Consider the following 14,561-nt stretch of genomic DNA (forward strand, 5'->3'; position numbering starts at 1 on the left):
GAGAGTTTTAGTGAAAACAACGGGGTAAGTGTTCTTAACTCAATATTGGTTAAATTACCCGAATCCATCACTATTCATGCACTTTCTCTTTTGCACGAGTAGACTGATAGGGTATTAGATTGGCTAGAGCTCCTCTACCGACCCAATTATCCTACCAAAAGATGCAACCACCACTCTGAATTCTCCATATCAAATTCATCCCTGCCTTTAATTTTCATCAGTTTTCCCCAAGCATGAGATTGTTTGGACCCATTGGCCTTAGCAACTGGATGAGCTCTAGAACAGTACTTTGCCTTCAAGAATGAAGCCTAAAGTGACTGTTGAGTTCTCAACTTCCACCATCTTTTGTAAGCAAAAGAATCACTTACATCCTCTAACTTTCTTATCCATATACCCCCTTCTTCTTTGGTATAACATAGGTTGTTCCGGGAGCTCCAATGGTACTTTTATTTTTCATTACTAGACCCCCAAAAGAAACTAGCAAAATGCATCTCAATTAGCTTGAAGGTTCCCTTTGGAGGGTCCATTGCCGCCAAAGTATAAGAGGGAATAGCTTGTAAAACATGTTTAATCAACGTGACCTTGCCTCCACAAGAAAGAAGTTTATTTAGCCACCCATTAATTCTCTTAGTGATCTTAGTGAGGAGATCATTAAAGAATTCCAATTTCTTTCTTCCAACATAAAGTGGAACACCTATATAAGTAAATGGGAATTGTTTGTGCTTGAAACTAGAGTTATAAATCATTCTATCAATCCTAGATATGGAAGTATTTGAAGCAGTGCAAAAGAAGCTCTTTTCTTGATTTACCTGTTGACCTGAGCTTTTCTCTTGCAACCTAACTTGCTTCATCACCAGTTTAATTGACCTCCCTTTTCCACCACAGAAGAAGACAGTGTCATCGGCATAAGCTAAATGATTTAGCTTAGGCCCCCTCTTAGGCATAGAAAAAAGTACAAACTCAGGCACATGTTATAGATTATTCAGCATTCTAGAAAGCACTTCAGATCCTAGGATAGAAAGTGAAGGAGATAAAGGATCCCCTTGTTTTAGCCCTTAAGAAGAAGTGAAAAAGCCTTTCCTAGAACCATTGATGATAATGGAATACCAAATTTCAGAGATCAATCTTCTTACAGCCTCCACTCACCAATTAGAGAAGCCAAACTTTCTTAGAACTGCCATCAAGAAATTCCAATCAAGTTTGTCGTATGCTTTAGCCATATCAAGTTTGATCACCATATTACCTCCCTTATTAGCTTGAGGGATTCCATGTATTAGCTCCTGAGCAAGTAACATATTATCAGTAATTAGTCTTCCTTTTACAAACCTGTGAACACCTAATTTTTGACTATATTTGAAATTTTACCACCTTCTATTATGTAATTACTTTTAAAAATTTAATATATATTGTTTTAGCTTTGTTACATTTTTTTTATATAGGGTAAGAATTAAAAATAATTTAAAAGGTCAAATTATTACTATCAGTATTATTTTTATTTTTTATCTTTATTTTTAAATAAAATAAATTTTAAAAAAACCGAAAAAATTAAATATTTTTTTTAATTTTCGGATGGGAATAAAATAATAGAAAAATTAAAAGTATGGAATAAAAAAAGTAAAAGTAAAAGTAGGTGGAAATTATTTTTTAAATAAATGTAAAAAAATGCGAAAATTTAAAAAATAAAAAGTAAAAGAAGTTGGAATTAAAACATAAAAGTAAAGGTAGCTGAAATTATTTTTTTTAAAAGTAAAATAAAGTAGAAATTAGAAAAAAGAGAAGTAAGATAAGTGGAAATTAAAAAAAAATAAGTGGAAAATAATCAAAAAAAGAACAGTAAAAAGTGGGAAATTAAAAAACGAAAAGTAATGAAAAGTGGGGAATTATTTTGTTTTTTTTAAAAAGAAGAAAAATGGAAAGTGGGAATTCTTTTTAATTAAAAAATAATAAAATAATAAAAATAAATCTGAAAAAAATTTGATTTTTTTCTTTAAATAGAAGAAAAATGTTAGGAGAAAAATGGGAGAAGGAGAAAAAAAGAAGGGAGGAGGGAATTGAGAGAAATTATTTTTCTTCTTCTACGCTAAGGGAATTTTTACTCGTGTAATTCTTTCTTCGTCTTTCTTTCAAAAAATCCAGCAAGTCATCACCCAAAAACCAACAAAATACTTCATAACATCCCTTTTTACACGCCAAAAAGTGGAGTCAATAGTCGAGGTCGAGACTTCCGTTGGAGCTCTGTTCACTAGGTTTGATGTTATTCGTCGCTTATGCTTGTTTGATGTTTGTCTGAGTTATTGTACCTGTTCTTGGAGACTCATTTAATTGAAAATTTTGCATTAAAGGTTTATTCTTCCCTCTGTTCTTTTTATCTTATTTCATGTAATTTTATTTATTTGTCTTTAAACTTTATAAATTATAATGTAAGTTAGTCCTTAAATTAATCATGTTTTTGGAAATATGGTATTCAAACTTGCTTTAAAATTGGGAAGATTTGGACCATAATGAGTTTGGGCTTCAATTGTTGGGTTGTAGGGTATTGGTATATGATGGTTTATTTATTCAAATATCTAAAATCATACACTTCTTCCACAAATAATTCCATAATTCATGGCCTTCATAATAATCTCAAACTTAGGAAAGAAACAAATCATGAATGCGCTAGAATGCTTTAGGCGTACTCATAATTAATTTAATCATCGTGATTATGTATACGTTCGCATGACATAATGTCACGACCTAAAAATTCCACCACAAGCGTCGTGATGGCACTTAGTCTCTAAGACTAAGTAAGCCGATTATAATCATAATTCAAGCCATTTTCTTTTAAAGATATTATTTAACACACGTGTCGAAACCAAAAGTGGAAATAATTTTAAAAACCTCTCAAGACTGGTAGTACTGGGTCACGAACTCTAATTAAATACATGAAAGAATCGCAAGTATCGAATACTCAATACTGTTTGAATAATAAATAACAGTACAATAAAATGGAAAGACTCCAAGGAACTGCGTCGACCAAGCAGCTCTACCTTGAATCCTTGCGATCCCACTCTAACTCTGTCCGAGTTCGATATCTCCAATACCTGGCTCTGCACAAAAAATGTGCAGAAGTGTAGTATGAGTACACCATGGTCGGTACCCAGTAAGTATCAAGACTAACCTCAGTGGAGTAGAGACGAGGTACAATCAAGACACTCACTAATCTAATAACCTGTGCAATATGATATACAAAATAATAGAAAATAAATAACAGTGATAGCAACACAAATCAACTAGTGATTTAAACAGCAAGGCAACAGGAATACTGTAAAATATTACTCAAACGAATAATAAACACAGGTACAACCAATTAATCAAGTCCTTTCAATATACATCTTTTATCTATAAGTTTTTCAATAAAAGTCTCTAGAATATAATCATTTTCAATAAATATATTTCGAATATACTTCCTTCAAATGAATATCCTTCCATTATAATTCTTTCAAATAAATATCTTTCGAATATAATTCTTTAAAATAAATATCTTTCTAATAAACAAATATCTTTCTAATATAATTCTTTCAAGTAAATATCCTTCCAATATAATTCTTTCAAGTAAATATCTTTCAAATATACTTATTTCAAGTAAATATCTTTCTAATATAATTCTTTCAAATAAATATCCTTCTAATATAATTCTTTCAAGTAAATATCCTTCAAATATAATTCTTTCAAGTAAATATCCTTCAAATATAATTTTTTCAAATAAAAGTCACCTTGTGACACCTCATTTAACTTTCATGGCATGAGAAATATATTCAGCGTATCACATCAAATGGCACGGCAATACCTTCGTGCACTTGTCTCATTCTCACCAAATACATATATGTAGATCAAATTAATTGGCACGGTAACACCCTTCGTGCATTTATATCTTTCTCACCGTGCATACATATAACAGTACCAACTAGGTGGGAGAAATGCCAATAACAATAAAAGAAATAAAGTGGAGGCACACAGGAAGCAACAACAACTACAAGTCACATAGAAAACAAAGGTGCACAATAACATCTCAAGATAAAGGCATGAATGTATACACAATAAAACGATATCACAATATAATGTATGTCTCTCGTCCTCGCCTGCACGGAAACACCCTTCGTACCATGAATATATGATAATATTAAAATAATTGCACGGCATCACCCTTCGTGCTTTTACTCTCATCCTCACCTGATAATATAAATGAAATAGCACGGCATCACCCTTCGTGCTTTACACTCTCAAATGGCACGGCATCACCCTTCGTGCTTTACACTCTCAAATGGCACGACATCACCCTTCGTGCTTTACACTCTCAAATGGTACGGCATCACCCTTCTGCATTACACTCTTCCTTACCAAGCACATGTATATCGTTAACAAGCAAGGTAGGAAGTATAAATAACATCAAGGAGAGTATTTAAACCACAACACAATACAACAATTTATATCACAATTTTCCACTGACCAAAACCAAATGTCAAATATGTAGCAGAATCAATAAAGTCTTCAACAAATAGCCCAAGGCTCCACCAAACGTATATAAAACCTCAAAACAATCAACAGAGGTGAAAAATACTCAGCATAGGGCAACACCTTCATCAATCCAAATTCTTGATAATTATATTAACTCCTCAATTTAAACTTATTTAATAAATATTTGCAGATAAGGATTCCATCATGAATTTAATTCCAAGAAAAATATCAAATCAACAAACACACGTAATTCATATAAAATCCAAATGACAATAACACCAAGTTATTATATAAGATACAAACTTGATAAATAAGGAATGAGGCGTCATAATTCAAGGATTTACTAATGCCAACAATTATCTAATTTAATACATAAGAATGCCTAAAACTTTAAACCAATAAAATTTGCACATATAAGCCTTAGTACGCACTCGTCACCTCGCGTACACGGCTATCAAATCACACAATTTTCACATAAGACTCAATGCCTAAGGGATAATTCCCCCACTCGAGGTTAGGCAAGATACTTACCATATTGAAGTTATGCCAATATTCCAAAATCGCCTTCTTGCTTGAATTGACCTCCGGACAGCTCAAATCTATCCAAATTAATTGTACCACTTCATTAAAATTCATCGGAAATAATTCCGGATAATAAAATACTAACTTAAAATTTTATTCTAAAAATTCAGCGCGGGGCCAGCCCCTCGGAACCAGACAAAAGTTTTACGAAATCCGAACATCTATTCCGATACGAGTTCAACCATACCAAAATTATCAAATTCCGATGACGGATTGCCTTTCAAATCTTAAATTAAAGTCTAGAGGATTTCTACCATTTTTAACCCAATTCACTAATTTAGTGATAAAAACAACACTAGATTCATGTAATTTAACCAAAATTAAGTTAGGAATTCTTACCCCAATTTTTTCTTGAAAAACTCTCAAAATATTGCTTCACACGAGCTTCCTTGGTCCAAAAATGGAAGAATGAAATGAATTTGAACTTTATTCTGCTGCCCAGGGATTTGTTCTTCGCGTTCGCGACCCTTCTCTCGCGTTCGCGATGAACAAATTCTCCAACAACCATTTTTAACTCTTCTTAGACAGCTTCTAGTATAATGGTCATAACTCTTTGTACAAAACTCTAAATGACAAATGGTTTACCATTTTGGAAACTACACTCAAAGGTCTATAACTTTAATTTGTTGCTAATTTCCTTATTCCTTATAGATTATGAGATACAAGCTTCCAAAGTCAGCCTTGTGAAACAGAGATTTCCAAACTCTTTCCAGACAGCCTATAGTTTATCCATCATAACTTTTGATACACAACTCCAAATGACAAATAATATATATTTCTAAAATTTAGACACAAAGGGCTACAACTTTTATTTTTGGATTATCTCCAAATACCTTATAGATTGCGAGATATGAGCCTTCAAAATATTTCTCGTGGGATGATCGTGTATGAGAGAGGTGTTAGATATTCGGGCGGTGGAGATGGAATCAAATATGGTGATTCACGTGTTCTATGGATTTGGAGATTGGGAGTTCTCAGGAGCGGATTGTTTCATGGTTGTGGACTGTGAAGTTGTGGCCGGAGCTAGCCAGATGATAGAATGTGTTATGATTCAGTCATTATGGATTTTAGGAAGAATATTTATCTATATGTGGGTAACCCGAGTTGATTTGGCGGTCCATTAGTAGGCCCAATTAAGATGTGTATTCTACACCGAGCCGAAATGGTTGGCTCCATACTACTATTGTTGAGGGATGTGTCATTTAGTTGATGCTGAGCTTATTCGTGTTCTGAGATAATCTGTGAGTTACTTCTTTACGCTACGAGGAGTTGTGATTCATTGGTTATGTGCACAGATGGTGCGGTTCTATTTGAGCTTTATAGCGGAATTTGAGTATGATGAGTATTTGGGTATTACATGATCGATAGCGTAATGGTTATGTCCTTTCAGGTTTTATGTGGTATTTTTGTCAATTGCCTCTTCGTCGTTATTTATTTGGAGTAGGGTGGCTCGGGGTATATAATATGAACCTCGTGTTAGAATCGGGTGATGCTTCTATGGTGTATGATGAATTTTCAGCGTTTTGTTGTGGAGGTACTTGTTAATCTGGCGGGGCAGTTCTCTCATTTGAGTCATTTTTCATGACTGGGTACATTTGAATTGTTGCGTATTGGTGCACGGACGGCACAAGTTGTGGCTCTGAGTTATATTGGTGAGGCATGTCTATGGAACAATTGTGTTTAGTAATATAAGGTCATTGGACCTAGAATGGGTACATCAGGTTTGATTTCGGTATATTCGGGAGTATAATATTGAAAGTCGGCTCAGAAAGGGATTATGGTTCTGGTTGGGGCGAGAGGGCTCCGTGACTTGTTGATCTGGTAAGTGGTCATGAAATTTTACGTGTTTCTTTTATTATCAACAGTGTACGAAGGTTTTGGGATGAGGTTTGGTTCGATATGGGTTTAATACTAGTATGCAGTTGGTTTTGGAGTAGTCACTGCGATCAAGAATGGTGCTACGAGCATGCGAGTTGTGTACTATGTTGGTTGATTATATCCGTGGTTATAGTTATAGCTCGATGCAACTTATTCGGACTTATACGGTGTGTAAATGTAAGATTTATGTCTTGAAAGAAATTCTAAAGGTTGGAAATTAAATTCCAAGGTTTATGGGCTAGAGTTAAATTAATGAATTCAGTTGGGTTGTGTTGTCAAGGCTATATGGAATAAGGTGACGTGGGTTCACCCCCGGTTCCCGAACGCGAAGGATCTCATGCGTTCGCGAAGAGGAATTTTGGGGTTGTTGGGATTTGGCCTTCGTGAACGTGAGGCTGGGGATGCGAACGCGAGGCAGAAGCTGGGGAAGCCTGCGTGAACGCGAGCTGAAGGCCACGGACGCGAAGAAGAGGCGAATTTTATGGGCAGACTGGCTTTAAACGGGGTTTGGGTTCATTTCACCCATTTTCCATACGGCTTGGGCTATACTTGGAGCTCGTCAAGGGAGTATTTTCACCATCTAATGCAAGGTAAGTGATTCCCACCTATTTCAAGTTAAATACTTGGTTTATATAGAAATTTAGGCTTGTAAATTCATGGAAATTAGTAGAAATTTAGGGTTTTGAAGAAAAACCTAAAAATTAATATTTTTGGATTTTTACCACGAAATTGGACATGGAATTTAGAATAAATGATATAATCGAGTTCGTGATATTATGGGTAAAGTTTATCTTCAAAAAATTTCGGAATCCGAGCACGTGGGCCCGGGGGTGGATTTTATCGACTTTTGGAGCAAAGTTAGAAATTGTTTGAATTGATTAGTTATGGGTATTATAACACATATTGATTGATTTGCACATTGTTTGCATAGTTTCGTGATCAACAAGCATCAGTTTGAGGTGTTAGAGTGGCGTTGGAGCTGGCTATGGAACTTCGAAGGGAGGTAAGTATCTTGTCTAACCTTGTAAGAGGGAATTTACCCCATAGGTGATTTAAATTAATTTTTACTGCTAATTGTGAGTGCTGCGTATGCACGAGGTGACGAGATTCCGTGTGTAGCTACTAATTATGCTATGCCCGGGTAGTTTAGGACCCAAATCATGAATTACTCATAATGTTTTCATCCTTTATTAATTGAAGTACTTGAATCGTTTTGGAAATTGTTAGAGGAAATAGTAAAAGACCGAAATTTCACATACTTGATTTTTTGTGAAAATTACCCGACCGTTGATAGAAATTATACATCCTTATGTGTTAGCCTTGTGATAGCTTCTCATTCCGGAGGTTCATAAAGTGTCCTCATTTCTGTTGGAGCAGACCGAACGTCTCGGCAGTATAGATGCATCTATGAATTGCACCGCTCGTCCGTCGGCAGTGTACACGTTATTCTGGATCGAGCTGAACGACCTCGGTTGAATCGTGCGTTATCGCTACTAGTTCGAATATTCACAAGATAAACCTTCCACTAAAGCCGTCATTTTACGGTAATTCTTACTTAATTGGCATTGATACTTGGCATTTCTCTAAGACATTAATGTAGAATACAAGATCGAGAAACTTATGCTTTAAAAGAAATAATTGGATGATTATAGACCTTACATATTTACCCTACTATTGTTGTGTACTTCATATCTGCTCACGCTGTTATTATATTACCCTATTGGACCTTTAGTAAGTGTCGATGTCGACCTCTCGTCACTACTTCTTCGAGGTTAGACTTGATACTTACTGGGTACGCATTGATTTACGTACTCATGCTACACTTGCTGCACATTTTGTGCAGGTACATATATGTCTAGTGGTCTTTTGGGGCATATAGGCGCGACTATTGCAGGGACTTACGGTGAGCTGCATTCCATGTTACGAATCCGCAGCATACAGAGTCTCCATCAGAGTTATTTATAATCTCCTGTCTAGTTTGTATTCCATACAGATGTTTTATTTTATCATATTCCCTAGTTGATGCTCATCCACTTGTGACACCGGGTTTTGAGGGTTCTTTTAGGTTATTTATTATTATGGTTCGTACAGATACTTTCATTTACTCCGTAAATTCTATTTTACACCGTCTCATTAAGGAAAATTGTGATTACAAAAATACTAAAGCGGGTAATTAAATTGGTAAATCACTGTTGGCCTGCCTGACGGCGGCGTTAGGCGCTATCATGACCCATAGTGCATTTTGGGTCGTGACACTAGCGGTGTCCCGGTGGCGTACATTAGGGCGATTAAGGACATGTACGAGAGAGCGAAGACTCGGGTGAGGAGTGTGAGAGGAAACTCGTATCATTTTCCAGTGGAAATGGAGTTACATCAAGGATCGGCTTTTAGCCCGTTTTTGTATGCCTTAGCGTTAGATGTGCTGACGCGTAACATACAAGGTGAGGTGCCATGGTATATGCTATTTGCTGATGATATAGTCCTGATTGACGAGATGCGAGGCAGAGTTAATGCTAAGTTGGAAGTTTGGAGACAAACATTGAGTCTAAAGGTTTCAAGTTGAGTAGGTAAAAATTTGAGTACTTGGAGTGCAAGTTCAGTGAGGGGATGCATGAAGAAGAAGTGGAAGTGAGGATTGGTACTCAGGTCATCCCTAAAAGAGATAGTTTCAAGTATCTTGGGTTTATTATTCAAGGCAACAAGGAGATTGACGAGGATGTTACTCATCGTATTGGAGCGGGGTGGATAAGATGGAGGCTCGCCTCGGGGATTTTGTGTGATAAAAATATGCCACCTGCACTTAAGGGCAAGTTCTATAGAGAGTTGGTTAGACCGACTATGTTGTATGGAGCTGAGTGTTGGCTCATCAAAAAGATGAAAGTAGCGGAAATGAGGATGTTGAGATGGATGTATGGGCATAATAGGAAAGATAGGATTAGGAATGAGGTTATTAGGGACAAGTCAGGAGTGACATATGTGGGGGACTAGTTGCGGGAATCGAGGCTAAGATGGTTCGGGCATGTGAAGAGGAGAGACATAGATGCTCCGGTGAGGAGGTGTGAGAGGTTGTCCATGGAGGGCCCGAGGAAGGGAAGGGGTAGGCCTAAGAAGTATTGGGGAGAGGTAATTAGGCAGGACATGTTATTGCTTCAGCTTACCAAGGACATGACCCACGATAGAAAGGTGTGGAGGTTGAGGATTAAGGTTGTAGGTTGACAGATTGTAGTATGTTCCTCCTAGGCCATTCAGTAGTACTAGGACTATTTTTGTAATTTTCTATTTATGGTTCTTTGTTATGCATGCCGTGACATTCACGCCCGTTACCATGTTATATTATTGCTAATATTCTTTGTTACTTGGGTGTTTTATCTTCATTGTTCCTTAAGCCGAGTGTCTATCGAAAACAACCTCTTTATCTCTATGAGGTAGGAGTAAGGTCTGCGTACACATTACCCTACCCAGATCCTATTTATGGGATCAAACTGGGTTTTTTGTTGTTGTTGTTGTTATTGTTGTTGTTGTTGTTGTTGTTATAAGACCTAGCTAAAAAATCCGGTTAAAAAGAAAAAGAAATCAGTATAGATACAACATTAGGGAAAATAACAACAATATTCTAGAGAAATACAGTGAGCTGAGTAGCATATATAGACTAAGCTCTCTTCAAAATTCCAGGACCCCTATAAATTTTGTTAAACTCTCAGAATATATAACAAGATAATAAAATTATGATAAATATCAGGTGGCTCCCGGAGTTCCCAATGAAGTGATTCAGGAGAAGACTAGGGGAAACCTAACTCTTCTAATTAATCTTCCATTCCTATGGATTCGAACCTATTTATAGATCAAGAAGCCAAAGAATATAATTCATGTGGCAAACAAGGGTAGTTTTTACATAGTAATATTTTTTATAACAAGAAAACAAGGGAAAGAGGATTTTGGATTGAACGTGGTCACAATTGTGGGTTGAATACAAGAAATGGAATCATATTTTTGTAACAAGTGACCACAAATATCTCTACCTTTTGCTACATTGCTGTATGCAGAAAGCTTTTGTAAAATCTAACATAGCTTGCAATCTTTCAATTGGTGAAGATAAAATTTTTAAATTTATTCCAAGGATAATGAAGAAGAATTTTAGTACCTTTTTGCGGCTGAAAAAAGGGCACTGTAGATAAATTAGAGAAAAGCAAAATGATCAAAACTTTATCGCTTTGATTCTCATCTTTCACTTCATCTAGCCTTCAAATTGGCCTAAATTCAAAAAATCCGATCTTTTCCACCATCCATTTCTTTTACCTTTTGTTTTCTTTTATTGTAACCTTAGTTTTTCTAATAAATAGGAATTATACAGACTGACAATGCAAACTGGTTTAGTTAATAAAATTTGTTGTCGTACGACTCAGTGGCGGATCCACATGAATACTTGTGTTTTGACCAAATTTAGTAAATTTGTATAGGTAATTATAAAAATATTTAGATAAATATCGAGTGAGCACCCATAGGTAATTAGGTAACTTATAAGAGAAAATGCTCATCTAAAAAGAGAGAGCTACAACAAGTTTATCTTAGGAATATTTTTCACTCTATATATGGAATCTCAGTCGATGTTTCTAGGGCCAAAACTTGACTGCAGCTTTTCATGCTGCAAAAGAAAAAAAGATAAAGTTATCTACGTAGCATTTTAAAATTGAATATAGATGAGATAAAAGGTTACCTTTGTTTTCAATTGGGCAATCTCCTTGAACAGTTTCTCAAGGAGCTTCTTTTGTTCGTCATTTTCGGGCTTAAGTACCTCATTTTCTTTTTTCATTTCGCTAAGAGAATTGAAAGATACATATCAACTTCTTGTAGACTATAAATGTAACGACCCGATCGGTCGTTTCGAACATTTGTACTTCGCTCGGTAGTTTAGGACATGAGTAGCTCCGTATGATATATTACGACTTGTGTGTATCATCGGTTTCGGTTTTTGGGTGATTCAGAATTAGTTTGAAAGAATGAATTTTATTGTTGAAGCTTTCAGTTGGAAGAGTTGATCAAGTTTGACTTTTGTGTATTTGACCCCGGAATAGAGTTTTGATGGTTCCGTTAGGTCCGAATGGTTATTTTGGACTTTACCGTATGCCCAGATTTGTATTTGGGTGTTTCTAGAAGGTTTCGGCACTATTTGGCAAAAGTTAAAATTTTGAAGATTTGGAATGTTTATAAGTTTGACCGAGAGTTGACTTTGATGATATCGGGTTTGAATTGTTGTTCTAGGAGTTGGAATAGGTTCGTTATGTCATTTGAAACTTATATGCAAAATTTGGATTTATTCCGGATTGGTTAGGCTTGAATCGGACGCTTGGTTCGAAGTTAGAAGTTTGTGAACTTAAGAGATTGACCTTGATCGACGATTCGTGATTTTGATGTTAATATGTGTGATTTGAGGTCCCGAGTAGGTCTGTAATATGTTTTGATACTTGTTGGTATGTTCGGACGGGTCCTGAGGGGCTCAAATGAGTTTCACTGAGGTTTCAGACCATTTCTAAGCCTATTTTAGTTTCTGATTTTTGGCTACAGTAGTGTGCATCGTGATCGCAGACTTTGGGTCACGTTCGCGAAGAGCAAAATGGGAAAAAAGGGCCTGTGAATCGCGTTCATGAAGAAGAAATTATGTTGTCCCTAAGCCGATTTTGGAAGCTTATATCTTTCAATCTATAAGGAATATGGATATGATTCAAAAATAAAAGTTGTAGCTCTTGGTTTCTAGTTTTCAGAAAATCAAACTGTTTATAATTTGGAGTTTTGTACAAAACGTTATGGCCATTATACTAGAGGCTATCTCGAAGAGTTGGGCAAGCTTGTTGGATGAAGGTAAAAATTGAGCTGGAATTTTTTTTGAATCGCTATCGCGATGTTGGGGACCGCGATCGCGAAGAGGGACCCCTGGCAGTGCATTAAAACATCAAATTTCGGGATTTTGAGTTCATTTTGGCATTTTTTGAGCTATGAAACTCGGATTGAGGCGATTTTCACCATATGAATTTGGGGTAAGTGTTTTATACTCGGGTTTGATTATATTCCGTGATTCCATCTTTATTTTTGGCATTTAATTGATGATTTCAAAAGAGAAATTAGGGGTTTTAATCTAAACTTACCTAAAGTAAATTTTTGAGTTTTGAAAATCGATTCAGAATCGGATTTGAGTGAAATTAGTATGGTTGGACTCATAACTGAATGAGTTGTCAGATTTTGTAAGTTTTTCTGATTCCGAGGTGCGGGCCCGGGTTTGACATTTTGGTTGACTTTGAGTAAATTTGTAAAGACTCGGCCTTTATCATTTGGAATTGTTTCCTTAGGCATTATTTGATGTTTTGAGTTGCTTTTGGATAGTTTTGAGTCATTCGGAGGTTAATACGCGCGAGATGGACTTTCTAGAGTATTGTCTAGCTTGCTCGGTATTGGATTCGGCTTGTTCGAGGTAAGTAACACTTCTAAACTTGATACGGAGGGTATAAATTTCTGAAATACATGTTATGTGGTTGTTGTTGAGGTGACGCACATGCTAGGTGACGGGCGTGTGTATGTGCATCGTAGTAATTGTGACTCGGTGGATTTCATGGAATTGTGTAGTTATCTAATCTTGTTATTATTCATGTATTCTCCATGTGTTAGAGAAATTGAGTTGTGATTCATATTAGAAATCATGTTTAAGCTATATGTTGATACTGTTGGGACCTACATAGGTCATTTTTGTTGTTTGACTTATTTGCTTAAATTACAGTTATGTACTCAGTCGCATTCATCATTTGCATATCATATTTTAGTCTCTGTCATTATTTATTGTAACATCATGTATCGTTATTTTGGGACAATTGAAACGAGTCTTGTGAGGTGAGAGACTGGAGAGATTGATGTCTGAGTGAGGCTGAGGGCCTAATTATGAGTGATATTGATGGGATCGGACTGTACGCCACAGCAAGTTTTATTGATTCATGATGGGATCGGGTTGCACGCCATAACAGGTATTATTGATTCTTGATGGGATCGGGCTGCGGCCCGTAACATGTTTTATTAGTGATGGGGCAGGATCCGTCCCTCCAGAGTCTGTCATACCAGCATTGAGCGCATGTACCATACAATGCTGAGTGAATAAGCGTGATAAGTGGGAGTGTGAGACAGTGAGATTAAGTACTCTGAGAGTGTGAGTACATGAGTTCATCACTGTGATGCATTGCATTCGACATGCATACTTGACATACGTGCATAGATATGCATATCCTCATGCTACACAGTTTTGCGACATTCATGATTTCATATGCACATTGACATGTAGGCATAGAGATGTACTTTCCTCATGCCATCCGAGAATGAAATATATTATCTGTTGTTGAAGGTTTTTGGGAAAAAATCACCATCTTCTGATTTACTAATATTTTGGTAATTTCGATGAAAGATTTGGGTTTCACTATTATACTTGAAAGCATGTTTGTTTTTCCGTAACTGTAAACGAGCTGAGCATCATATCTTTGAGTTGTTTCTTGTACTGCTTTAATTATATTGTTATGAGTTGTTCTTGGATATTGATGTTGGACCTTGATCGTTGTCCAAGCTCATCACTG

General features: G+C 36.1%; 1 protein-coding gene across 1 annotated transcript; it reads right to left on the bottom strand.

The window, feature by feature from the left end:
• Positions 1 to 446: 446 nt before the first annotated feature.
• On the bottom strand, positions 447 to 944 carry LOC142178076 (uncharacterized). The gene has a single exon (XM_075247402.1). The coding sequence runs from the start codon at positions 942 to 944 to the stop codon at positions 447 to 449; it is 498 nt and encodes a 165-aa protein (XP_075103503.1).
• Positions 945 to 14,561: the final 13,617 nt, after the last annotated feature.

The sequence above is a fragment of the Nicotiana tabacum genome, chromosome 24, assembly GCF_000715075.1.
Source record: "Nicotiana tabacum cultivar K326 chromosome 24, ASM71507v2, whole genome shotgun sequence".
In the NCBI taxonomy this organism is placed as follows: domain Eukaryota; kingdom Viridiplantae; phylum Streptophyta; class Magnoliopsida; order Solanales; family Solanaceae; genus Nicotiana; species Nicotiana tabacum.

What these genes read in the sequence shown, in the direction of transcription:
- LOC142178076 (XM_075247402.1), bottom strand. Translation starts at nt 944, where the DNA reads ATGCCTAAGAGGGGGCCTAAGCTAAATCATTTAGCTTATGCCGATGAC.